This window comes from Equus przewalskii, chromosome 12 (genome assembly GCF_037783145.1).
Source record: "Equus przewalskii isolate Varuska chromosome 12, EquPr2, whole genome shotgun sequence".
Classification (NCBI taxonomy): Eukaryota; Metazoa; Chordata; class Mammalia; order Perissodactyla; family Equidae; genus Equus; species Equus przewalskii.
In genome coordinates this window covers 20,368,653-20,393,013 of record NC_091842.1, presented here as the reverse complement: position 1 = coordinate 20,393,013, position 24,361 = coordinate 20,368,653, and the positions used below count along the sequence as shown (strand labels likewise).

At 47.2% G+C, this 24,361-nt stretch overlaps 2 protein-coding genes across 16 annotated transcripts in view; one reads left to right on the top strand and one right to left on the bottom strand.

The window, feature by feature from the left end:
* Nucleotides 1-351: 351 nt before the first annotated feature.
* On the bottom strand, nucleotides 352-13,322 carry NUPR1 (nuclear protein 1, transcriptional regulator). 7 transcript variants are annotated; one of them, XM_070568142.1, is made up of 6 exons: nucleotides 13,079-13,322; nucleotides 4,443-4,500; nucleotides 3,398-3,707; nucleotides 1,555-2,618; nucleotides 985-1,134; nucleotides 352-648 (listed from the first exon to the last, which is right to left on the bottom strand). In XM_070568142.1, the coding sequence occupies exons 4-5, from the start codon at nucleotides 1,664-1,666 to the stop codon at nucleotides 998-1,000; spliced, it is 249 nt and encodes an 82-aa protein (XP_070424243.1). In that variant the 5' UTR covers nucleotides 1,667-2,618; nucleotides 3,398-3,707; nucleotides 4,443-4,500; nucleotides 13,079-13,322; the 3' UTR covers nucleotides 352-648; nucleotides 985-997. The 7 variants fall into 7 exon arrangements, with proteins under 7 accessions (XP_070424243.1, XP_070424244.1, XP_070424245.1 ...); XM_070568143.1 differs by having other exon boundaries at nucleotides 3,609-3,707; XM_070568144.1 differs by having other exon boundaries at nucleotides 3,667-3,707.
* SGF29 (SAGA complex associated factor 29) overlaps nucleotides 12,897-24,361 on the top strand; it is a 36,833-nt gene continuing 25,368 nt past the window's right edge. The window contains exons 1-2 of one of the 9 annotated variants that reach the window (XM_070568129.1): nucleotides 12,967-13,132; nucleotides 13,509-13,614. Coding sequence is in view for 1 of the 9 variants with exons in the window: in XM_070568125.1 (XP_070424226.1) it covers nucleotides 13,669-13,692 (24 nt within the window). In the remaining 8 variants the exon portion in view is untranslated. Of the gene's footprint in view, nucleotides 13,133-13,281; nucleotides 13,416-13,508; nucleotides 13,693-24,361 lie in introns of those variants that run through there. The other 8 variants (XM_070568131.1, XM_070568130.1, XM_070568133.1 and 5 more) reach the window with 8 other exon arrangements.

Below are 24,361 nucleotides of genomic sequence, written 5' to 3'. Positions count from 1 at the left end.
ACCAAGAAATAACCTTCACTTCAAAAGGTGACGTTATACGAATATGACATGATCAACAAGATTGTTATTCCGAAAATGAAGAGCAGCTGGGGAGGGGGCTTGTTTCATGGGCAGCATTACCAAGAAACAGGAAATCCCCCTGCACCCCAAAAGAGACCACAGAAATGTACGCACCAAAGCACATCCATACAAAAAAATGCATACTTAGCTCTGCACGCCCCTACAAAGTCAGGAGCACATCCTCCCAGGCACATAGCCAGACACAACACTAACAAGAAAGGCTCTCACTGGCTCATGCAAATACAGACACACGCAGGCAGGAACAGAGAGAGGACGAAAACTCACACAGGCTGCAGCTGCTGAATTTTGTTTATTGTCACTGCCACCCTGGGGAGCTCCCAGGTCTTCAGCGTCTTTCTTTTGGGGAGTAACTTCATGACTCTGCCTTTCTATTCCCTGCCTCTTGCTCCCCATCGTGTCCTTTTTCTGGGGCTTGGGGCGCTTCCTTAGTGGCCCCTGGGAGCCTCAGTCAGGTGGGGTAAGTCCTGGGGGTGGGGCGGAGGGCAAGCAGGCCTGGATCCGGTCCAGGTGCTGATTCTTCCATGGTTCTGTCTCCATTGCTGTGTAGTGTCTGTGCTTTGGCCTCATCTGGAGGAAGGAAAGCACGTGACCAAAGGGACAGAGGCCTGGGTTCTGATTCTGCCTCTCCTACTCACTTGCTGTGTGACTCCAGAGAAGGATCCTACCCTCTCTGGGTCTCAGTTTTCCTCTCTGTAAACCAAATTTCCCTCCAACTGGAAAGCTTCTATGTTTCCCCCTTTGCTCTGGTCACTAAGAAGCTCAAAGTCAAACGTATGCCTCATTTTATTCTATGTTGAAACAAGTCCTTTGATCCCTCCTCCCCACCCAGTCAGCACATTCAGGCCTGCCCTTTCAAGGTAGAGGGACCTCCACTGGTGCTCTGGGCGCCCCCCGACTCCTCACCTCCAGCTCTGTTTCAGGGCCGTGCCCCTCGCTTTTTCCGCTCGGTATTCTGGAGCTTGGTCACCAGCTTCCTCTCATGCCCACCAGGGCTGGGGTGGTTGGTGTTGGCAGCAGCTTCTCTCTTGGTGCGACCTTTCCGGCCTCCCACTCCTGGGAACCCAGGCAAGAGGCCAAGGTGAGGTGGGCAGAGGCATGATGCCTCAAAGGAGAGGCAGGGAGTCGGGAGTGTAGGGGTCGGGGGAAGAGCCTGGGTTGGAGTAGGGAGACTGGGGGGGTCGTCAGCACATAGCTTTGGGGCAGTCATAATCCCTGTTCCCCATCTGAGGAAGGAGGGACCTCCAGAATGATCTGTTGTTGCCTCCAGTATTCTAGGAGTGTGTGAGGCCCCAGGGCCAAGTAGGACAGCACTCAGTGGAAGTGGGGTTAGAAGGGGGTGACTCGAGGGATAAAGAACACCTTGGCTGGATAAGGGTGAAGTGTGGGGAGAAGTCCAAGGAGGGAGCCTAGTTTGGGGGTAGGGGTGGGGATTGGAAGGGGAAGGACCAGGAGGGAGGCAGGGCCAGGTCTTACCCTGGTAAGAATGAGCCAGGCCGTAAAGGTCGTACTCATCCAGACTCAGGTCTTCGTCCTCTGGGTCCGAGGGCTGCTGGGACGGGTTGGCTGCTCGTGGGAAGGTGGCCATGATGTCTGGCTCACTCTCGCTGTCTCTCTCTCGTCTTCTAAAGCTTTGTTTGTGTCTAGTTTCCTGACACCTCTCAGTTCACTGGCCCCAATTTATAAGGCCACGTCTCCTCCTCAGCCCGCAGTCTGGCTCCAGCCCCTCAGGCCCTGTCTGATGCAATCAGGCCCTTTCCCAGAACCCAGCCCACTAAACACCAGTCACGAGAGGGGAAGAGTCCTCCGTGAGTCCCAGCCCCCCTCGCCTCCTCCCTCGCACTGGGGCTCGGGGCTCGCCCAGCTGGGTGTTTTTCCACAGAGGAGATCCCCGCCCCTCAGGGAGGAGGAGGAAAGAGGCAGGGTCTGGGCATAAACAGTCCCCGGGACCACGGCCAGCAGGGAACTGAAGGCCTCACCTGGCCAACTCCTTCCTGTCTATCTCCTGCCCTCTGCCACACGCCCCTCTTGGGCTTGGGGTGAGGGCCACACATCTCACGGCCCCCCACCCCAATTCTGGCTCAGATTCAGGACTGTGGTGGCAGAACACGGAGTGAAAAAGGAGGGGGGAGAGGATATCAACACACTGTGCTAGGTCAGTAGTTCTTAGCCCTGTCACACCCAATCCCCCTTTTTTATAAGAAACATCTGGAAAGCCCCTTAATATCCTGAACTGGGCTCCCTAGGTAATTTCCTCACCTGAGAGGAAGGCTAGCAGTGTGGTTAAGAGTGCAGATTCTGGAGCCAGATGCCCTAGGTTCAAACCCCCGATCTACTACTGCCTGTGTGACCCTGGGCAAGTCACTTTCCCTCTCTGTGCCTCAGTTTTCTCCTCTGTAAAAATGAGGATGATAATAATTGTATCCACTGCATAGAGTTGGTGAGAGGATCAAAGGAGGTAATCCATGCCCGGTCCAGCGTAAGCTGCACTATCTAAGAGTTAGTCACACAGTTCCCAAACACTCCGTATGATGCCCTCACTGCAATGTAAAGAAGACACAGAAGGAAATTAATTTATAATAAAATAATACATATTTCAAAACATGGACATACTGAGGTAGAAGACATTATGAAGTAAACAGGTGTTTGTACCTATTTAATGTGAATTAAAGGAAGAGGTTTAGATAACAAACATGTGAAACTGGAATTTTCCACTCTTGCCCAAGGATCTGACCATGTGGGTCGAGTTGACCCAGAGAGGCCACACCCTTGGGTGCCCACTCCTGCTTTAGCTCAGGCTTGTTGTGCACCAGCTCCCAGCCCTGCTGTCCAGGGCAGGCAAGGGGGCAGACACAACAGTCTACCTTTTTTTTTAAACTCTGGTTCCAGCGCTGCAGGACACGCTTGGTGTTATTCTCTGCTCACACTCCCACTTTGCTGTGAGGCTAGTGAAACACGTTCCAACTCAATGTTACCTAAACTCCATCCTTCCCCAAACCCTAGAATAACCCAGTCTTGTCCTCTGTTGAACAAGAAGCAACACTTCTGCTTGTGTCCTTCCCTAGCCTGAGCCAGAATTCAATTTAGCTTTTGTTTTCTAGATTTGGTTGATTTGCGAGTTCTTTAATACCCAGGAAATGAAAGTGAAGACAGGAGGACACTTGAATAAAAACAGAATTGGGATAATAATGACAGACCAGATGAGAAGAGAAAGACGAAAGTCACCTTAACTTAAACAAAGATAACACACCACGGCACATTAAGGTGGAGACAATCAGGAAATAGGATGTTCTTGCAAAGTGGTGGGCTTTATCACTACCTGTAGTAGCAAAATAATTCCCTCTATCATGAGATGGGAGGGGGTAAGGAGTAGGCTCAGATCATCGTAAATAAGTTTTTTTAGCTTCATGAATGTCTAGCAGGACAGTCAAACGTCATGCAGGACATGGGACAATTCCGTGTGCAACTGTCTGGCTCCGCCTCCCTGTCATTGTGACCACCAAGAACGCCCTCACAGATTCCCGAGCTACCCCCTAGGGGGCGGACTTTCACTCATCACGTCTGCCACCAGGACCACGGGTTACTCGCCGCGAGATCTTGGGCTCACTTCTGAGTTTCCATCTGTTCAACTGTAAAGGGAAGACAGAGACAGCACCCGATGTGTGAAAGGGTTTTGGCTACAGCCGGGCACATGGCGTACTATTTCCCCCATTCTTCCAACAAGGAAAACTGAGGCTCAGAGAGCCACTTGCTCAAGGTCACACAGATGGGGTGAGGAGGATTCCTCCCACAGTCTACCTGACCCCAGCTCCAGGGCTGGTGCTAAGTCTGCCCAGCTGGCCAAACACTGGCAAAGGCTGGGTAGCTGCGTGTGTGGAGGCACCTGCCAGAGATTCCTCCCTCTCTCCCTGACTCCCTGTCCCCTCCTCCCTGCCTCCCAGTGAGTGCCTGCGTCAGACCAGGCTAAGCACTGAGGACACACAGAACCACACCTGGTGGCACCTCTGGATGCTCTGTGTGATGCAGGAGGCGGGTCAAGAGCAGATTAGTGCACCTCCCGCCCCAAAATACACACGCACCCCAGTTACTCTTCACCCCATCACCCTCACTTTACTTTCTCCACAGCAGTTAGTTATTGCTAATCAAACTATCTTTTTTGTTTGCTTCTCCATGATTTGTCCCCACTAGAAGGCCATCGTTGGTTAAGTTCAGTTCGTGGTTAAAGGAGTAGGCTCTGCCGCCGGACTTCCTGGGTCCGAAGCTTGCTTCTACTGCTTGTTAGCTGCGTGCCCTGAGACAAGTTATTTAATCTCGCTGCGTCTCAGTTTCCTCATTTGTAAAATTGGATTAATAATAGTACCTACCTAGTGGGATTGTTGTGAGGATTAAAAGGCCAATTCTTGTAAAGGCTCAGCACAGTGCCTAGAATGGAGTAAGTTTCCATAAATGTTAGCTATTATTATTATCATTATTCATGAGGGCGGGAATCCTGTGTATCTGATCATTGTTGTAGCCCCGCTGCTGGCACACAATGGGCACTCGGTAAATGACTAGTTGAAAACATGAAGCTATGCTAAGATCATACTGCTTTCTCAGCTTCCAGATGCTCTGCTCTAAGGGAAGTGAGGGAGCCAATCTTAGTCCCACAAAGGACTGTGAAGACACTGTGGCCACCCTCCATGGAGCTAGGGAGGGTCTCCTTGGCCTTGATTGTGTGGGTGCTGGAAGAACAAAGCCTAGACCTTTCGGGGAGGAGTGGGCAGAGGGAGGGTGGCCAAGAGAGAAGGGACTTTTGGGAGCCCACTGGCTTGGACCTGTAGGGCCCCAAAAATGACCCAATGGGAAAAGTCAAGGTGTGTTTTCCCATCCTCTAGCCTCCGGGTGCGTGTATAATCAGCTACAAGGAAGTTAATTTTCTTTCTTTCTTTCTTTCTTTTGAGGAAGATTAGCCCTGAGCTAACTACTGCCAATCCTCCTTTTGCTGAGGAAGACTGGCCCTGAACTAACATCCATGCCCATCTTCCTCCACCCTATACGTGGAACACCTACCACAGCATGGCTTTTGCCAAGTGGTGCCATGTCCACACCCGGGATCCGAACCAGCAAACCCCAGGCCGCCAAGAAGCAGAATGTGCGAACCTAAGCGCTGCGCCACCGGGCCTGCCCCAGGAAGCTAATTTTCTTGCTGCTTATGACTATACCTTCGTGACATTCTAGATTGCCAGGCACACCTATTACAACCCAGTGTGATCAGCCTGGAGTAAACACGGGCTGGAGGAGGTCTCAGGAGGGCGCCTAATCCAGCATGGGGCCAGTGGGGGTTGGGTCGGGCAGAGGACCAGGGCAGACTTCCTGGGGGTAGTAAAGCCTGAACAAGAATGACTGTGAGGAAGACAGCAAGACATGCCCAACTCCAGGACTTAAACCATCCAGCTCAGGGAAGCCTGGACAGACTGAGGGATGTGCAGGAGTCTTTGGATGGAAGGATCAGGAGCTTCCCAGACCAGAGGCAGGATATGTAATCAAGGTGGCTGGTGACATCGCTGCTTACCAAGGAGACTCAAGAAGCCTAAATGAGGTGAACCAAGACGTATGTGTATGACCTTCTACCCCAGGACAGAGAAACCCTCAAACCTGGCATCTGTGCTTGCAGTTCTTGGCTGTGTGACATCATCCCCGTGAATATAAATGGATGCAATCTTTCCATGAGGGATTTGGGAAAATTGCTAAGAATGTTAAATGCACATCCCCCGATGTTGCGGTTCTACTTACAAGCATCTCCTCCAGAAATGCTCTCAGTTTTGTTTGTAGCAGTGAAAAACAGAAACGACCCAAGTGTCCTTCAGTAGATGAAGTAACACCCTTCTGTGAAATAGCCTGTGGCCATTAGAAAGAATAAGCTATGTCTCTAGCTCTGAAGAGAAAGTTGTCCATAACATATAGTTGAATGAAAAGCAGCTTGCAGAACACTAGGTATACTATAATCCTAATTTTTGCATTAAACTTATTGAAATAATATAGATAACTGTAGTACGTTTTTTTCAGCATAATATAGGTGTCACATATTTCTCCTGGTAACTAAAGAAGATAGATGGCCAGATAAAACAACAGTAGAAGGATCTAGAATGATAAATTCTATTACTGAAAGTCTCCCGAGAGATCAGCAAATCCAACCCCATTTAATAGATGAGGAAATAAGGACGAGAGAGAGTAGCATTCTCCCCTCTACGAATGTTGAGGGCACTAACCACATACCAGGCACTTGCTTGGTGCTGGATATGAAAGTAAGCAGAACGCAGTACCACACTCAAGGTGTGGGTCATCGAGAGGCTGTTGGATGATGACACCCAATATGTAGGATGTTTATCACACAGTGTAACATGTGAGAAAAGCACATTCAAGCTGCAAGGTGCACCTAATTCAGGCTTGTGAGCAACTCCCAGAGAAGGTCATGTGTGAGCTGCCCTGGGAAGGATGAGCAGAAGTCAGATAGACCAGGAGGTCATGGACAGTGTCCCAGAAAGGCCAAAGTAGGGGAAAGCAGAGCTCATTTAGTTAACCAAAGGAGCTGGAGTACAAGGCAATTCTAATCCTGGGTTTAGGAGACACTAGTCTCCTGTCTCCCAGTTCAGTGCTGTTTTTAAAATGACCTGTCTCTCTAGGTCTAATGACAAATATGTGATGATTCAGCACATGTATCAATCATGGCATAGAAAAAAAGCAGCATACAATGCATGGCTCATGCTTACCCAGCTGTAGACATTAAGATTTTCCAAACCCTGTTGCTTAAAATGTCTCTCTAGAGGAATAATCACTTCATAGTATAGACTTCCATTTAAGCTAAAATTTTTCTATCCATTGGGTCATGCCATAGAGCTCTTAAATCTGGAAGGAAATTTTTTTTTTTTTTTTTTAAGATTTTATTTTTTTCCTTTTTCTCCCCAAAGCCCCCCGGTACATAGTTGTGTATTCTTCGTTGTGGGTTCTTCTAGTTGTGGCATGTGGGACGCTGCCTCAGCATGGTCTGACGAGCAGTGCCATGTCCGCGCCCAGGATTCGAACCAACGAAACACTGGGCCGCCTGCAGCGGAGCGAGCGAACTTAACCACTCGGCCACGGGGCCAGCCCCAGGAAGGAATTTTAAGGGGTTATTTTGACAGTGGCAGGAGAGGGACTGGGCGCAGTCTGATACTCCGGTGCAGGCAAGAAAGGGTCATTGTCTGTCAACTGACCGAAATCACCTGCTTTCTATTATCACCATCAATTCTCAATGTCAGCAACAAAATATGCTTTCCCTGCTCCTACAGACACCTCGCCCCTTAGTACAGTAAGACACTTAGTATACACCTGCACACAAATAAAGAACAGAACCAAACAGATTTTAGAAATACCTGAAGTACCCATATTAGCCATCTATTCCGCTATTACCATATATTCTCCATTCAACTTCATTTTGTAAACATAGCTTGAGTAGTCAAAAATACATAAAGACAAAAAACTCAGAACAATGTTTATCTTCCTAAAATTATGATAGTTAGCTCCAATGAAGAGTCTCATCTCTTTAAGTCTCAACTCCATTTCTAGCTGGGGCTACTGGCGTCTGATGTCCAATGCTGTCACTTCTGTGTTCACAGGCTCATCCAGAGCAGTCCTCACTCACCCTCTCTACTGGGCAGTCTGGCACGTGCTCGGTGGAGTAAACGCCAAGAGGTCTTTACTGTCCAGCTGTATGTTGAAAAACTGGGTGGACAATATCACAGTGTAATTTTTGGTGGTTTCCTGGACAGATTAACAATCCTTGACTGTGTAAATGCCAATCCAGGTTTCATACAGGCTAGCTGATGGACCACTCCTGGATGGGATGTGCCCCTGGGGCCCCGTGTGGTGTGAGGGTCTTCAAGGTGTTGTTCTGAGGAATGTCAAGGGGATCCCGCGGGTCGGTAAGGGTGATCTTTGAGTGTTGCTTGGTGGCTTGTTCCATCTGGAACATAACTCCATCCTTACAGAGTGTTGATGAAAATAATCCATAACCAATCTATAAATGAAAATTTGGGTGAGTTTATTCTGAGCCAAAATGTGAGGGCCATAGCCCAGGGCCTTCCTTCCCCAAGGAAGGAAGGACACCAAAAATGTGGGGTGTACAGAGTGGTTATATACCCTCAAAGAGCATGTTTTACGTAGGATTGAAATGTCCCTTTTACAACAGTCACGAGACTGCTCTGTCGGCACAGCAATTGATGAACACGGCAGGTAGTAGGTCTGCTGTCTCGGTGGACACAGTGGGGTGGCAGGTTTGTTGTCTCGAGCTGGGTGGTCACAGGGTGGGTGCAGGAATCAGTTCCTAGCCTAGGGAGAGATGCTTATCCTTAAGGAAATGCCAGTGTGAGGGGAAGCTGCACGTTTATTTAAGGCCATTTGTTCTTCCCATAGTAAATGTTTAAAGCAGATATACCATGCGTGCTCAATGGCCATGTCAGGCCCTTTTGGAAAAACAAAGTCAGGCCGAATTAGGTTTACACTAAATGGCTTCCTCATAGACTCTCATATATCCTATTGCTTGCCATTTCTATTTGTCAAGAGGAAAATCTGTTCAAATAATCTCTTGCTGGGGATGACCAGTGGCTTGCAAGTTGAGGGGGTGGTGGGAGAGCGGGACCAGGCTGTGGAGCCCCCTACTCTGTGGGGGCAGAACCTAGCGCCCTGCCCACCACTGTCCCGGGGAGTCCTCCGCCCGCCGCCTCCACCCCCACAAGGAGCCTGAGCCCAAGGGGTTGCTGCGCGGCTTCAATCCTATTTCTGTACAAAAAATTATTTTAATGATTGAAAAAAAAGTGGAGGGGCAACGGGATGTGTCCCAAACTCTCCAGAGTGGTTAAATCCTAGACCTGGTTACGGAGAACTTTTCCTTTCTCCATTATAGATTCTAGACCTCTGCGATGTTTGACTTTTCAGTGTATACCTATTTTACAAAGAGGAGAAAAAAATAACTTTTAAGAGTTAATTTGTCTCATCCTCTTCCTCCATTGAGCTCCCTGCATACTATGCCACCTTCTGGCAGTGAGGTGGCTGCTTCTGCATGTGTTGGGGACAAAACCCATCAAATGTGAATAGTTACAATTTCCCTCACCTGCCTGCCTCGGGAGGTGGGAGCCTCTTTTGTTTTGCTCAGGAGGGGGATGGGTGGGCATGAAGAGGGACAAGCCCAGGGACAGGCAACTGGCTCTACACAGCAGGTGCCTGAAATCCCCACGCAAAAAGCCTGTTCTGATGGGGGAGAAAGCAAAGAGGAGGGAGAGACATGAGCACTGTCCTCAGCCGTGGAACTCCGTGTGAAGGGGGGGACTGTAAAGGGATTGAGGGGGAGGCATACTATGTCACTCCCGCCTCATGGCCTCAAGAGACCTTCAGTAAAGATCCCTGTGATTTTTTTTTTTCTTTTTGGAGAAAGATTAGCCCTGAGCTAACATCTGCTGCCAACCCTCCTCTTTTCACTGAGGAGGAACGGCCCTGAGCTAACATCCATGCCCATCTTCCTCTGCTTTATACGTGGGATGCCTAACACAGCATGGCTTTTGCCAAGTGGTGCCATGTCCGCACCCGGGATCCGAACCCACGAACCCTGGGCCACCACGAAGTGGAACGTGCGAACTTAACCACTGCGCCACCGGGCTAGCCGCAGTCCCTGTGATTTTTGAAGGTTCTTTGGAAAGGATTTCAGATGTGATGCTCTGAAGCGATGAAACTAAATGATAGACCAGAAAGGCCTAGATTTCTTTGCCATGCTGTGGTTTTCTCACAGGAAGGGACCATGCTGCTCAGGCAAAGGGAGTGTTCTGGTCAGTTCCACCATTCTAAATCTCCCCACATGACTCAGTGAATGCCTGGTTTATACCTCAGTCTCTTGTGAGTTGTGTCAGAGTGAGTCTATCCTGAGAGGTTGCTGACAAAATGGACTTTCTGGTGCTGCAGAACTGAGCACCAAAATCTATCACAGTCATCCCACCAAAATGCTGCCCCCTCAATGGCTCTCCCTGGGCATTTCATTTTCTCTTTTATCTAAGAAATATTTATATTATGTGCCAGGTACAAGGCTAAGTGCTAAAAATACAGTGATGAGCATAAATGGATATGAACCCAGACTTCATGGAGTCTATAATCTAAAGGGTGAGGAGTAGGACAGATAGGTTACAAACAAATAGAAAATTGTGACATTTGTGTTACTATCACAATTACATCAGGTCTACACTTGCTTTGAGAGATTATAAGAGAGGGATCTGGCTCAGTCAGGGAGATGTGAAGATGAGCAGGAGATAAGGAGGGAAAGAGGGGAGGGAATGTGCTCTAGGCAGCCTTTGCAGAGGTCCTGTGGGAGAGGAGACAGGACAGGTCTGAAAGATCTGAAGACTGGGCAGGCTGAAGTGGAGAGGAAGGTAGAGTGGTTTGGGAGAGGAGGCAGTGGGGCAGGAGACCAGGGGTGCGAGGACATGAACACACTTGGATTTTGTTTCCTTTTTTGAGGAAGATTAGCCCTGAGATAACATCTGCTGCCAATCTTCCTCTTTTTACTGAGGAAGCCTGGCCCTGAGCTAAAATCTATGCCTATCTTCCTCTACTTTATATGTGGGACGCCCACCACAGCATGGCTTGCCAAGTGGTGCCATGTCCGCATCCAGGATTCGAACTGGTGAACCCCGGGCCGCCGAAGCAGGACATGTGAACTTAACCGATGAGCCACCAGGCCGGACCCATACACACTTGAATTTTAAGAAGATCATTCTGGCCAGAGCAGGTTAGGGGAGACAATTTAAGAAGCTTTGTTTACTGCCACTAGTGGATATACATCCCAGAAAAATCTTCACATAGGCCACAAGGGGACATGCATGAGTCTGTTCACTGTGGCATTGTTTGTGGTAGCCAGTAGTTGGAGGCAATTTAGAGGCCCACCATGTGGGTCCGCATAACTAAAATTTGGGTGCCCACTATGAAATACTGCATGGTTATTCTAAGTAACAGGCTAGGCGTACACACAACAAGGACGGGTCTTCAAAGCATGCTGCTGAGTGGAAACTGTAAGAAAGAGAATGAGGTTTATAGGACAATACCATTTAGCTGAATTAAAGATACAGGCACACTAAACAACGCAAATGTTTTACAAAGACTCCCACACACCATTGGGGAAGACAGGAGGAATGAAGAAGAGAGACAGAAGGCCATAAATACATAAAACAAGAGAGAGGCCATGCAGAGCCCCATGAGGACAGTGTGCTGTAAAGTGAGAAATGAGTAACGCAACCTCTGCATCCAGGATTGAAAACAATAAAATGCTTTTGTAGCTGTTTAGGCAAGAGCAGAGGCAGCTTGGACTAGCATGAAGAGTGGAGATGAAGAGTAGATGGACTCTCTTATATGAAAGAACCCATGTAAAGCATTTCAATGGTGCCTAATACATACTAAGTGCGCACCAAATGTGAGCTGTTCTTATGTTTATACTGCAAATACTTAGGGATGGACTGAAAACGGGAGGGGAGGGAAAAGGTGATGTCAAGGATAACTCCCAGGGGCTCCCTTGTTGCAGACAGGGAGGTGAGAAAATGAAATGAGAGGACAGATGATTCTTTTGAGGAATTTAGATATGAAGGGGAAGAAAGAGCTATCCCTTACACATGGGCAACTCTTGAAAACACTTTTAAAAAATTAATCAAGCGGGGGGCTGGCCCCGTGGCCGAGTGGTTAAGTTTGCGTGCTCCGCTGCAGGCGGCCCAGTGTTTTGTTGGTTCGAATCCTGGGCGCGGACATGGCACTGCTCATCAAACCACGCTGAGGCAGCGTCCCACATGCCACAACTAGAAGGACCCACAACGAAGAATATACAACTATGTACTGGGGGGCTTTGGGGAGAAAAAGGAAAAAAATAAAATCTTAAAAAAAAAATTAATCAAGTAATACATGTTTATTGTAGAAACATCAGAAATTAAAGAAAATTCAAACAAACCATAGCGAGCTCCAGTTTTCTCTTGTGGAATAAGTAAGGTTGATATTTGACATTCATGAGAACTAGCTCCTAAGACCTTTGCAAATGCAAAATTTGTATCCTTGCTGGCATAAGCCTCCTAAAACGCAGGATAGAGCTGAGACTGGGTGGGTGGTCATGCTCTTCACTGAGGTAGAGACCACAGAAAGAAAAGCAAGTTTGATGGAAGAAAATGATGCGTTAAGTTTTGGACTGAAACAGTTTGTGTTGAAGTCTGAGATTCTTCTAAAGAATACAAAAATACTGAGGGCCTATTACGTGGCAGACACTGTGCTATGTACTGGGAATATACAGGTGAACAAAAAAGATGATCCTGACCTCATGGAGCTGGGAAATGTACCAAATAATCAGACAAATAAATATGTAATTATAAACTTTGGTAGGGGGTATGTAAGAAATAATAAGACACTAGGATGTAAACCATTGTAGCTAAATATTTGCTCACATCCTTAATACGTTCCTGGAAAGATTCCCTAAAAGCACGATTTCTGCGTCTACAAATCTGTTGTTTTTATTTATTTAAAAATTTTTAAAAACAGTTTATTTTTTGGAACGGCTTTAGGCTCACAGCAAAATTGGGGCAGAAAGTATAGACTGCTCATATACCCACTGCTCCCCCCTCGATCAACAAGCTACTCTTTTTTAGGTTTTAAAAAAGTTATTATTATTTTATTATTATTTTGAAGCGGCTTTGGGTAATGGGAGAAGAGACTGAAAACACACAGGAACCCTAGTTTGTTAAAAAACAAGATTCAGCTGAAGAACCCGAACAGTGTGTCAAAGGAAAGACTCCATTTCCCAAAGGGCAACGCGGCACGTCACAGAGGAAGGACCGCACATGCGCAGAGTGGTCCTCCAGGACGCGACTCATAAAAGGGAAAAAGCCTATGCGGTTCTCAACGTGCCACGAATCTTTGAACGCGAGCGCGGTATTGTCCGCGGACTTTGAAAAGCATTCGAGGGACGCACCTGCTCTCACCGCCGCAGTTTCCAGCGTGAGGTGCCTGTTCCGCCCGTGGCTCGGTGGGTAGGGATGGGTCGTGGTCTGGGATCCCCAGAGAATGGCGGGAGCGGAGGACCTGAGACCCCCACTGCGTCCCCACTTCCCGGCCTCGCTGAGGCGGCTCTGGAGGGGCGATGCGCACGCGCCCTTGGCCGGGCGAGGCGGGGCTCGGGGAGGGAAGGCCCGCGCCGGGCTTTGAGATCTGCGCCTGCGCCGCCGGCCCTGCTAGGGTGGGAAGCGGCGGCTGGCCGAGCTTGGCGCAGAGGCGGGCAGGGACGGGCTACCCAGCTGTAGCGCGAGAAGGTGAGGGCTGAGGATGAGCCTCGAACACTGGCGTTTTTTATTATATGCTCGAGATGTGCCCATTTTAACAAAATAACCTCATTCTCCCTCCAGATTCCTGCAGGTGCCTTCTCGTCTCTCTCGCTCGGTTTGCAGCCAAAGCTTCAGTCTCTACTCACTGGCACCTTTTCTCCTCCGAGTCTGTTCTGAACCCACTCCAGTAAGGCATTGGTCCCCACCACGCTGCTGCAACAGCTCTTTGTCAAAGTCACCAATGATCTCTAGGTCGCCAGATTCGGTATTTAGTTCTTAGTCCCACAGCAGTGTCTGATGCAGTTTATCACTGCTCCTTCTTGAAACGTGTTCTTCACTGGGCTTGCAGAACATTCTCGTCTTTAGCGTCAGCTCTTCTCTGGCCTCTCTGCTGATTCTTGCTCCTCTTCCTTATCATTAATGGTGGCACTGCCCCAAGGCCTCATCCTGGATCCGTTCTCTGTGTTCACTTGCTGGGAGTTATCCATTTCAAGGCTTTAAATATTAATACCATGTATTGTGCTAACTCTCGAATTTCCATCTTCAACCAATGCTCTGCCTTGAACTCCACAGTCTTATATTCAGCTCTTACCCCCACCCCCCCCACCCGCCGCCTTTTTCTCCCCAAAGCACCCCCGGTACATAGTTGTATATATTTTTTTAGTTGTGGGTCCTTCTAGTTGTGGCATGTGAGATGCCGCCTCAGCATGGCTTGATCAGTGGTGCCATGTCCGCACCCAGGATCCAAAACCGTCGAAACCCTGGGCCGCCGAAGCAGAGTGCATGAACTTAACCACTCGGCCAGGGGCAAGTCTCTTATATTCTGTTCTTGCATGACATCTCCTCTTAATGTTTAATCAGCATCTCAAACATGTCCAAAACTGAAATTTTGAGTTTTACCCGCCACACACCTTCCCCAGTCCTCCCATTCTTTCAGTTGCTTAAGCCAGACGCTTGAGTTATTCTTGGCATCTTTTGCTTCCCCCCCTTCCTTCTCTATCCTTCTGTTAGCACGTATTTATCCTTGAGGCTTTGAAGTTTCACTGCTGGGTGTCTAATTGTAAGTATTCTCTCTGGCACTTGGTGGGTCCATTCTGCCTGAAAATTTGTTTTCAGTTTTTGGTGTTCTCTGTCATTATTTCTTTAGATTTATCCATTTATCTGTTCTGTGTCTCTATTAGAGTGTTATTTCACCCACAAAAAAGTGTATGGAACTATTTGTTTAATATCTTTGTTCCTTTCTGGACTATAGCAAGGCAGAGACTGTCTCATTCACTGCTGTATATCCATCATGCCTGTCACAGAGTAGGTACTTGATAAATATTATTGAATGAGTGAATTTATAAAGGGGAAGTACCTCTTCTCCATAGATGGGAGGTAGACAATCCCTCTTAGAACGTGTTGATAGCAGCCAATTTTTTTTTTCTGTGATCGGGGAGGAGAAGATATCGAATGGTCCAGCTTCAGAATTGTTGCAGTGTTTCTAAGACAAAAGACTGTTTTAAGAGGTTTCCAGGATTCAGCTCAGTTCAGCAGTCTGTTCTGAGAACTTTAAGTAGGTGCCAGGCCCTGTGCTAGTTTCTGAGAATATAAAATGCATAAAACTGTATCCCTGTCTTCTGAGAAGTTGTGGTCTGGCAGGAGAGACAAGTAAATGAAACAATTAGTGTCTCGGTGTATGTATGACAAGTGCAAGAATGGAAGTTTCTGTACAGTGTTTTGGACTTTTTTTTTTAAAGATTTTTCTATTTTTCCTTTTTCTCCCCAAAGCCCCCTAGTACGTAGTTGTGTATTTTTATTTTAGTTGTGGATCACTTCTAGCTGTGGCACGTGGGACGCCGCCTCAGCATGGCTTGATGAGCGGTGCCATGTCCCCGCCCAGGACTCGAACAGGTGAAACCCTGGGCCGCTGAAGCAGAGCACACGAACTTAACCATTCGGCCATGGGGCCGGCCCCCTGCTTTGGAAGTTTTGATTGCCCTTGGCATCAGGGCAGATGAGAGGAGCCTGGGGCAGCTGGATCACCCTGCCAGGCTTTTATGGCTGTGAGCAACTTTTCCCTTTTACCGCAGCATGCCATACAGATATTACCATGTTCTCTGTGTGCCGTGGTGTGAGAAAGGTTGGCGAGTACTGCTGTAAAAGCATCAACTTTGCTGCCGTTTGGTTTGGACCCTGGATGATGAGTAAATTTGAGAGACTCTGGGGGGAAGTGGAGGAAGGATGAAAGGGCATTCCAGGCAGGCATAGCAGCTTGGGCAGGCACGACAGAAGGATGAAAGTTTACCTGTTTGAGTTGGGGCACTGGAATTGTTCGCCGGTCTTATTGGAGGGTAGGGTCCGTAGGAGAGGGCTGTTTGAGAGGCGCTGTCCAGGATCTGAAGCAGTGCCTTGAAAGTGTTTCGTAAACCAGAGTGTCCATTTTAGAAATACCTGGCCCAAGCATGAGGCCCTCTGTTCTCAGTTGGTAGATCCATTAGGGTCCATAGTTTTAGCCACCGACTTTGTGGAGCTGGAAGTTGGGACATGCGGTAAGTTGCAGGCCTTTTTTTCTGAATTCTAAATTTTAATAGAAAGATTCTTACAAAGGTTTTAAAAATCAATCTCATTTAGGCTTTGGATGAATCATCTGCATTGGAAAAAATACCCAATTTATGTCACTTCAGGATATGTGGTCACTATATCAGTGGTGTGGATGGTAGTTTGGTGGACACTGAACTAATGGGAGTTGGATGTTGATGATACTAAGGGCTTTCTGAGCCCTTAAAGCTTAGGTTGTGCAGTCAGATGTATCTGGATTTGAAGCCCACCTTTGCCGCTGTTCCTTTTGTAACCTTGGTGAAGTTGTTTATTTCTCCAAGATTCAAGTTTACACAGTGCTAAATGAATAGTACTTACTTTGCAGGATTGTTAGGACTGTTAAATAGGATAATCTACATAAAACTGCTCAGCACGAGGTAGGTACTCTGTAAGGAATAGCTGTCATTATTACCTTTATTTTCCTGCTCTTTTTTTCAGATGCCATAGTGAGACACCATCTTACTGGTGACACTTTCAGGGTAATCATAATAACCTAACAGTTGATTGGCAGTTTACAGTAGACAAAATGCTTCTACTTCCATGATCTCTTTTGCTATTGAATATGCCGCAGTTGTGACAAAATTTGGAAGTTGGAGGAAGACTGTAGATTTTAGAGTTTGCAGTCTTGCAGCCCCAGCTCAGCTACTTGTATTTCCTGGGTTCCCTGGTGTAACTTAACCTGTCTGAACTTCAGTTTCGCCAGCTGTGAGGAGGGTGTCCTTTTCGGATTGCTGTAAGGTTTCCACGAGAATCACTTGTGTAAGCTTCAGTACAGAAGCATGGTAGATACTAGGAGAAAAAAAAGAAGTCATCGCTTCTCCTTAATTTTTTTTTAAACCAGTTGACAATTGTAGATTCTTATTTATGGTAACTGCATTGAAGGTATGGAATCTGAGTGGAGAGTCTTAGATGCCTTGCTTCCCTTTGACTCAGAACAAAGCCCTTATTGTCTTAAGCCCCGAGGGATTAATCTTAGAGTGGCATAAATATAGGATGTTTGAATTTGCTTGTATGAGGCCTCGGCTGCTAGTAGAGGGGCCAGAGAACAGTTTTAGGCTGAATGTTTAGCAATCAATATGTGCTTCCATCTTGCAACCTGGATCCCTAAGAATTATCTATTAGTCAGACTTCTCAGTTGCAGATAACAAAAAACTAACCCAAACTAACCTAAGCAGAAAAGGAGTGTCTACTGACTCTTAACTGGAGTCCTGGGTATACCAGCTTCAGGCATGGTTATATCCAGAATCCTAAATTACGTCACCAGTATTTTCTGTCTTTCAGCTGTGCTCTCCTCCATGTTGGTTTCACTCTCTAGCAGGCAAAAGCCTCCATAAGTTCCAGGCTTCTATGCTACTCTCTTAACAACCAACTGAAAGAGGGTATCCTTTGCAGATAGCTCCAGCAAAAGATCTGAAATTGATTTTGGCCAGACCTGGGTCACTTGTCTCTGCCTGAACCAGTCGTTGTGGTCAGGGAGAATGTAATATTTTCATGGGCCCAGGTCATAGACCCATCCTTAGAACGAAAGTGGGGGATCGTTTCCCAAAGGGAAGTTGGAGTACTGTTACCAAAATGGAGAAAAGGTGCTGGGCAGTGTACTCAGAGGTTGCTTCCGGTAATGGTGGAGTAGCTCATATCAGGCCAACCTTTATGTAAATAATGATTATAAACTCTGCACAAAATATAAAAGACTGCTTGCTATCTGAAGGTACTGGAGAGCAAGCGAAAGCAGGCAGTAACTAACTGCAGAGGAGTTGACACCCAGAAGAAGGGATTGGCACTGGCAAGTCTCTCATTTGTTTGTCGTTTTTTTTAATGCCTTGTCACATGATAAAGGCCCATCTTGGAAAGAAGATAACCACAGAGAAGGAGTTCCAAATTCTTTATATAAAAGTTATTTTATTGGGCCAGCCCCGTGGCCGAGTGGTTAAGTTTGTGCGCTCTGCTGCGGCAGCCCAGGGTTTCACCAGTTCGAATCCTGGGCATGGAAATGGCACCGCGCATCAGGCCATGCTGAGGCAGCGTCCCACATGCCACAACTAGAAGGACCCACGACTAAAAATGCACAATTATGTACCGGGGGGCTTTGGGAGAAAAAGGAAAAATAAAATCTTTAAAAAAAAAATTATTTTACCCAAATGTCCATCAACTGATGAATGGAAAAACAGAATGTGATATTATCTATGCAGTGGGATATTATTCAGCCATAAAAGGAATGAAGTACTGATACGTGCTACCACATGGAGGAACCTTGAAAACATTATGCTAAGTGATAGAAGCCAGTCACAGAAGGCCACATATTGTATGTTTCTGTTTATATGACATGTTCAGAATAGGCAAATCCGTAGAAACAGGAAGTAGAATAATAGTTACCAGTGGCTGAGCCGAGGAGGGAATGGGGAGTGACTGCTGATGGGCACAAGGTTTCTTTTTGGGGTGATGAAAAGATTCTAAAATTACATAGTGGTGATAGTTGCACAACTTTGTCAGTACACTAAAAAGCCACTGAATTGAAAATAAAGGAAGTCAAATAAGCACTTGAGAAGGTTCTCAATGTCATTAGTCACCAGAGAGGTATAAATTAAAACCACTGTGAAATAGCACTTCACACTGGCTAGGATGACTAAAGTTTTTTTTTTTTTTTTTGAGGAAGATTAGCCCTGAGCTAACTGCTGCCAGTCCTCCTCTTTTTTTTTCGCCAAGGAAGCCTGGCCCTGAGCTAACATCCGTGCCCGTCTTCCTCCACTTTATATGTGGGACGCCGACCACAGCATGGCATGCCAAGCAGTATCATGTCTGCACCCAGGATCCGAAGCGGCGAACCCCTGGCCACCGAGAAGCGGAACGTGCGCACTTAACCACTGCGCCGCCGGGCCAGTCCCTAGCATGACTAAAATTTTTAAAGTAAAAATGACAACACTGTATGTTGGCAAGGATATAGAGCAACTGGAACGTCCATACATTATTGGTAGGAGTGGAAACTGGGACAGCTACTCAGGAAAAGGGTCTGGTCTGGCAGTTTCCTATAAAATATCCACCTCAGACCTGAGTATTTATTCAAAAGAAATGAACATATGTCTAAAAAAAGAGATATGACTGCTCAGAGCAGTTTTATTCATAATGGCCAAAACCTGGAAATAGCCCACGTGCCATCACAATAGAACTGGTTTGTTCCTATAGCAGAATGCTATTCTGCAGTAGAAAGGAACAAACTCCTGCTACACAGCAACACTGGAGAATCTCAAAAACACGTTAAGGGAAAGAATGCAAACATTAAAGAATGTGGATGGCATGATTACATTTCTGTGGAGTTCTAGAACGGGCATAACTAATCTACGGTGGAAAATACCAGAACAGTAGTTCTCTCTGTGGGTAGAAATAGAGGGTGTGGCCTTCTGCGTCAGTGGAAGGAAGAGAGTGTTGGGACCCAAAAGAGTTTAGAGTCCTGGACCTTGCCTCAAAATTCATAAGAATGCCTGAAACTTTGCAGGAATTGCTTAATTCCTAACCTAATTCCGTGGTTTGAGAATAGTGCTGAGATCAGCTGGGACCCTTGGACTCTGCTGACGGGCAGCTTGGGCTGGAAGCTGTTTTCCCCAACCTGGGAGCTGCCTGGCCTTTGGGTCAGATATGGCTCCAGTCCCCAGTGCCTCGCTGCCACTTGCTTTGCACCAGCAGGCGTGGCGTTCTCAGAGTGGAGAGCCGCAGAAACCTTTGCTTCTGTTGGGGGTATTTTCTGAGTAAATTCCGGTTCATGACTGGATCCAGAGATAGCAGTAGTTTGTTATGAAATCATAAAAGGAGGGAGTTCTCCTAGGCAGGGCGCTACCCAGGAGGCAAAGCTCAAACAGGAGAGCCCCCTTAAATGGCGTGGTCTTGAGACAGTCCAGCATCTCAGGGTGCTCCCCTGGCTTGGGATGCATCAGTGTTTTCTTTTGCTTGTGCTTTTGACTGCTTTGCTCAACTCACTGCAGTCCCTGTCTTCTTTCCTGGCAGTCCCCTGATCCCCATCTCAGCAGCTTGTATTCACTAAGTGTGCGCTGTGCCAGGAACTGCCTGGGACCGACCTTACGTAGCTGATCTGCGGGTGAGAGCTCTGGTTTTTATTGAGACTCAGAAAGGTTAAAGAACTCCCGCAGGGTGAGCACATGGCTTTCTGAGAACCTTACAGCTGTTCCGTCCCCATTCCCCTCCTTGGAACACTCTTAAAATACACATGAGTTCATTTCCCTGATGGCTTTAGTGTAGGTGGCATACGTCACTTCTTTAAGTGACTTTATGCCTCTGTCGCCGCTGGGCATGCGGTCTGCCTCTTTCTCTGTTCACCAGAGTAGGTTCTGATAAATGGTTCCCAAAACCTTCCTATGTTTCAGGCTCTATTTTGGGTGCTAAGATAGAAAGATGATTAAGACGTGTACTTAAGGGGCTAGAAGTCTGAGAAGTGGACTCCAACACAATGAGAAAGCAGTCTTAACAGAGCGCATACACTGTGATTGCAATTATACTGCATATACAGAAGGTGGCATCCGAAATGAAAATCATTTTAGATTGCTGAGATTTGCTTTAAGATGTTCTTTAATGTTGTACTATTTTTTCCACCTAAATTAGGAAATATTGGAAAAAGCGGGGTGGCTAGAGTGCTCTGGGGAGCCGCTGACTGCCTGGGTGGGTGCCCCAGAGAGGAGAGGGCGTTTGAGTAGTGAGACTGTGCTGCCGTTTGTTGGTTAGGTCCCGGCAGAAGGGTCATCAGAGTAGTGGAAACAGCTTGCTGGTCACTTTGAGAGTTGACCGCTGACAGGATCTGGAGATGGCAGGAGTGTGTTGTCAAATCATAAAATGAGGTTGTTCTAGGCAGGGCATTACCCAGCAGGCACAGTGATCCTCCAGAATCCTGTCAGTCATCTCAGCACTTCAAAATTATTTCACACTAGATAAAAATGAAGTGAGACAAAAGCTTTTTAAAAATCACAAGTCACCGTTTGTATGTGAGGGGATTCTGATAAGTGGTGTAGGGGCCGAGTGTCGGAGGCCTTCAACAGGTCTCTCTTCAAAAACGGGGCCCTCCTCTCCCGTTGCTGCCTGCTGGTGGCAGGAGGAGGCCCTCCCTGTTTGGTATTTGACCTACTCCTTCCCCTCCAGACCACGTGGGTCAGCTTTTTCACTTGGGTTTGCTGAAAGTCTCAACCTCCATCTCGTGTGTGTGTGTGTCTGTCTGTCTCTGCATCTGCCATTCGCAAAAGTTTTTATGAGATACATAACTTTTTTTCTTGTATAATCATGGGATGTCTCTGGAGAAATACCCAAGAAACAATAGTGGCTGCTTCTGGGGGTGGGAGATTTCGTTGTACTTCTTTTTTTTTTTTAAAGATTTTATTTTTGCTTTTTCTCCCCAAAGCCCCCTGGTACATAGTTGTATATATTTTTAGTTGTGGGTCCTTCTAGTTGTGGCATGTGGGATGCCGCCTCAGCATGGCTTGATGAGTGGTGCCATGTCTGTGCCCAGGATCCGAACCAGCGAAACCCTGGGCCACTGAAGCGGAGCTCGAGAACTTAACCACTCGGCCACGGGGCCAGCCCCTCATTGTACTTCTTGAATCATTTGAATTCTTTTACTGTGTGCATATATTATCTACTCAAAGTTAGGTTTTTTCTCCTCAATAGAAACAGGCTTTGTGTCTAACCATAATGAGACAGAGATGGGGTGATGTTGTGGAATGTGATGGGGGCCTAAGCTAAAACAGTAACAGGTGTGGTGGAAAAGAGGGGGGCGGATTTGAGAGAAATTTCTGAGGCAAAATCAATGGAATCTGACATGAAGGTTGATCCAGGAGGTGGGGGATTGGAGATGAGCAAAAAGGAGGAATTGATGACTATAGGATTTCCAGCTTGGGAAGCTGGCTGGACAGTGACAGACTCCATTAACCAACATCTGGAAGGCAGAGCCTTGCAGGACAGAAAATGTGAGGTGTCTCAGGGGCATCTTGTTTGAGTTATTCAAGTGGCAGCTAGAAGTCTGAGTTGGGAGTCTTGGAGAGAGGTCAGGGCTGATACCGATTTGGAAGTTTCAGAATATGGGGCCTTGCAGCCAATGAGAAGGCTCAGGAAGGGCGTAAAGAATGAGAAGATGATCCTGAGGTGATCTTCCACTGGGGTGGAGGAGGAGGGCAGCAGAAAGACCATGTGAGGCGGTTAGAGAAATAGGGGAGATTGGAGGCCTGAAGCAGAGCCTTGAGAAGCAGCGTGTGGTCAGGTGTTCAGTACAGCAGAAAGGTCCAGAAGCTCTTTGGGGACTCGGGGAGAGCCAGACTTCAGTGGGTTGAGGAGTGGATGGGAGTAGAAGTGAGGATGGTGAGTACTGTGTGCCAGCTCTGTGCTAGGTGCAGAGGATAAAGTGATGCCCACCCTCAAGAGATTGGACAAGCTAGGGGAGGAGACAAATGCAAAGAGAATTTGGATGTGATTGGTAGGCACAGTGGTAGAGAGATGCACAGGGTACAATGGGAACACAGAGAAAGGTAACTTAACTCGCCTAGGAGACTGGGGGTTCTGTCTGTGATTAGTGGAGGAGCTGACTTGGTAGTAAGCCAGGTCTTAGAGAATAATCAGGCAGAGGATTGGGGGTGATCTGGTTACAGGGAGGACATCCCAGATAGAGGGAACAACATAAACATAGAGCATGGGGATAAGAAATTACCTGGTGTTTGGTCAAAAGTGGAACATGTCAGTATTGCTGGAACACAAAATGTGAGGCAGACAGTAATAAGTTGGGAGGAGGTGGAGATGGAAGCCTCTCTGTGGAGTCCTGTGTCCTGTGTCAAGGGCTTGGCTTATCCTGGAGGCAGGGGGTTGAAAGCTTTGGTCGGGGAATATGACCACACTAGTCTTATAGATGCATGGTTCTGGGGCTGTGTAGAGGGTGGATGTGATGGAGATGCGAATGCTGGAAGGAAGACCGGTTAGGACCACTGCTGCATAGGCTACAGGGAGACCAACCTAATATGGCCTGAAACAATGAGTGAAGGATAAAAAGCAGACAGATTGGGGCTGGTCTGGTGGCGCAGCAGTTAAGTTTGCATCTCTGCTTCGGCAGCCTGGGGTTCACCGGTTCGGATCCTGGGTGCGGACACACGCACTGCTTGTTAAGCTATGCTCTGACAGGCGTCTCCCATAAAATAGAGGAAGATGGACATGGATGTTAGCTCAGGGCCAGTCTTCCTCAGCAAAAAAGAGGAGGATTGGCAGCAGATGTTAGCTCAGGCTAATCTTCCTCCAAAACAAAAAAAAGTGGGCAGATTTATTGGGGCAATAAACTGACAGGAGTGGTGATGATTGGACATGGGGATTGAGGGAGAAGGGGGATTTGAAAATAACTCAGTTTCCAGCATAGGTGGCTGAATGGGTTATGGTAACATCAGCAGAGAAGGAGCAGGCTCCACATAGGAGTTTTGAGGGTGGGGTGGGTAGGGAGATGATGAGTTTGGTTTTGGACATGCTGATTTTTAACAGTTTTATTGAGATACAATTCACATACCAGACAGTTCACCCATTCAAAGTGTATAATTCATTGGGGTGGCTTTTTTTTAGTACATTCACAGAATTGTACAACCATTGCCATAATCTAATTTTAGAATATTTTCTGGAGCATTAATTTAAAAACTTTTTTTATTATAGAAAATTTCTGGCATACAGAAGTAGAGAGACTCGTGTCAGGAATGTCTGTTGGCAATAGTGATTTGGGGTCTTCTCTGGTCAAGATGTCCAGCTGGCATGAGAATGTAAGATTCTGAATCTTGGGGAAGCCGTCTGGATAGATTCAGGAGTCAGTACCCTGTGGTTCATTGTTGATAATGCGGTAGCTTGCAGGAGCCAAGGAAAAAGCCTACACTGGAAAAAGAAGTTTGGATTAGGTGATACAGGAAATTCAGAATGGAGCTAACTTCCGGGCTGGTGGTCAGGGCAGGAGAGAGGTGGTGTGTGAAGTAGAAAAAATGATGAAGTTCTTACCAAGTGCCTGACACTACTTATCAGTGGGCTTATTGAAGAAGGGGGATTGCTGATGAAAGCAGAGATGGCTGTTCTTGCCTGAGGAGCTTCCACTCTGGTTGGACAAGAAAAGATCTACCTACATCAACTGGCTAGAAAGCCAGTTTATAAAGGTAGGTTGGAAAGTTGAGGTACATTCCAGGAAGAGTCAAACGAGAGAAAAATTGGCTTAGTTAGGCTTACTCAGGCAAGACCAGTCTTAAACTGGTCCTTGAAAAAAGTGTAACGTTTGTATCCTTGGCAAGGAGGAGAAGGGGCATGCCATTCAGCCTCTTTGAAGAGTGGGATGGCGTGGGACAGGACATCTGTGT

Excerpts from the sequence above, each read along its gene's own strand:
- NUPR1 (XM_070568142.1), bottom strand. The coding sequence starts at position 1,666 with ATGGCCACCTTCCCACGAGCAGCCAACCCGTCCCAGCAGCCCTCGGAC. Across the intron at positions 1,135-1,554 it reads CCTGGCTCATTCTTACCAGG|GAGTGGGAGGCCGGAAAGGT; the intron begins GTAAGACCTGGC and ends CTGGGTTCCCAG.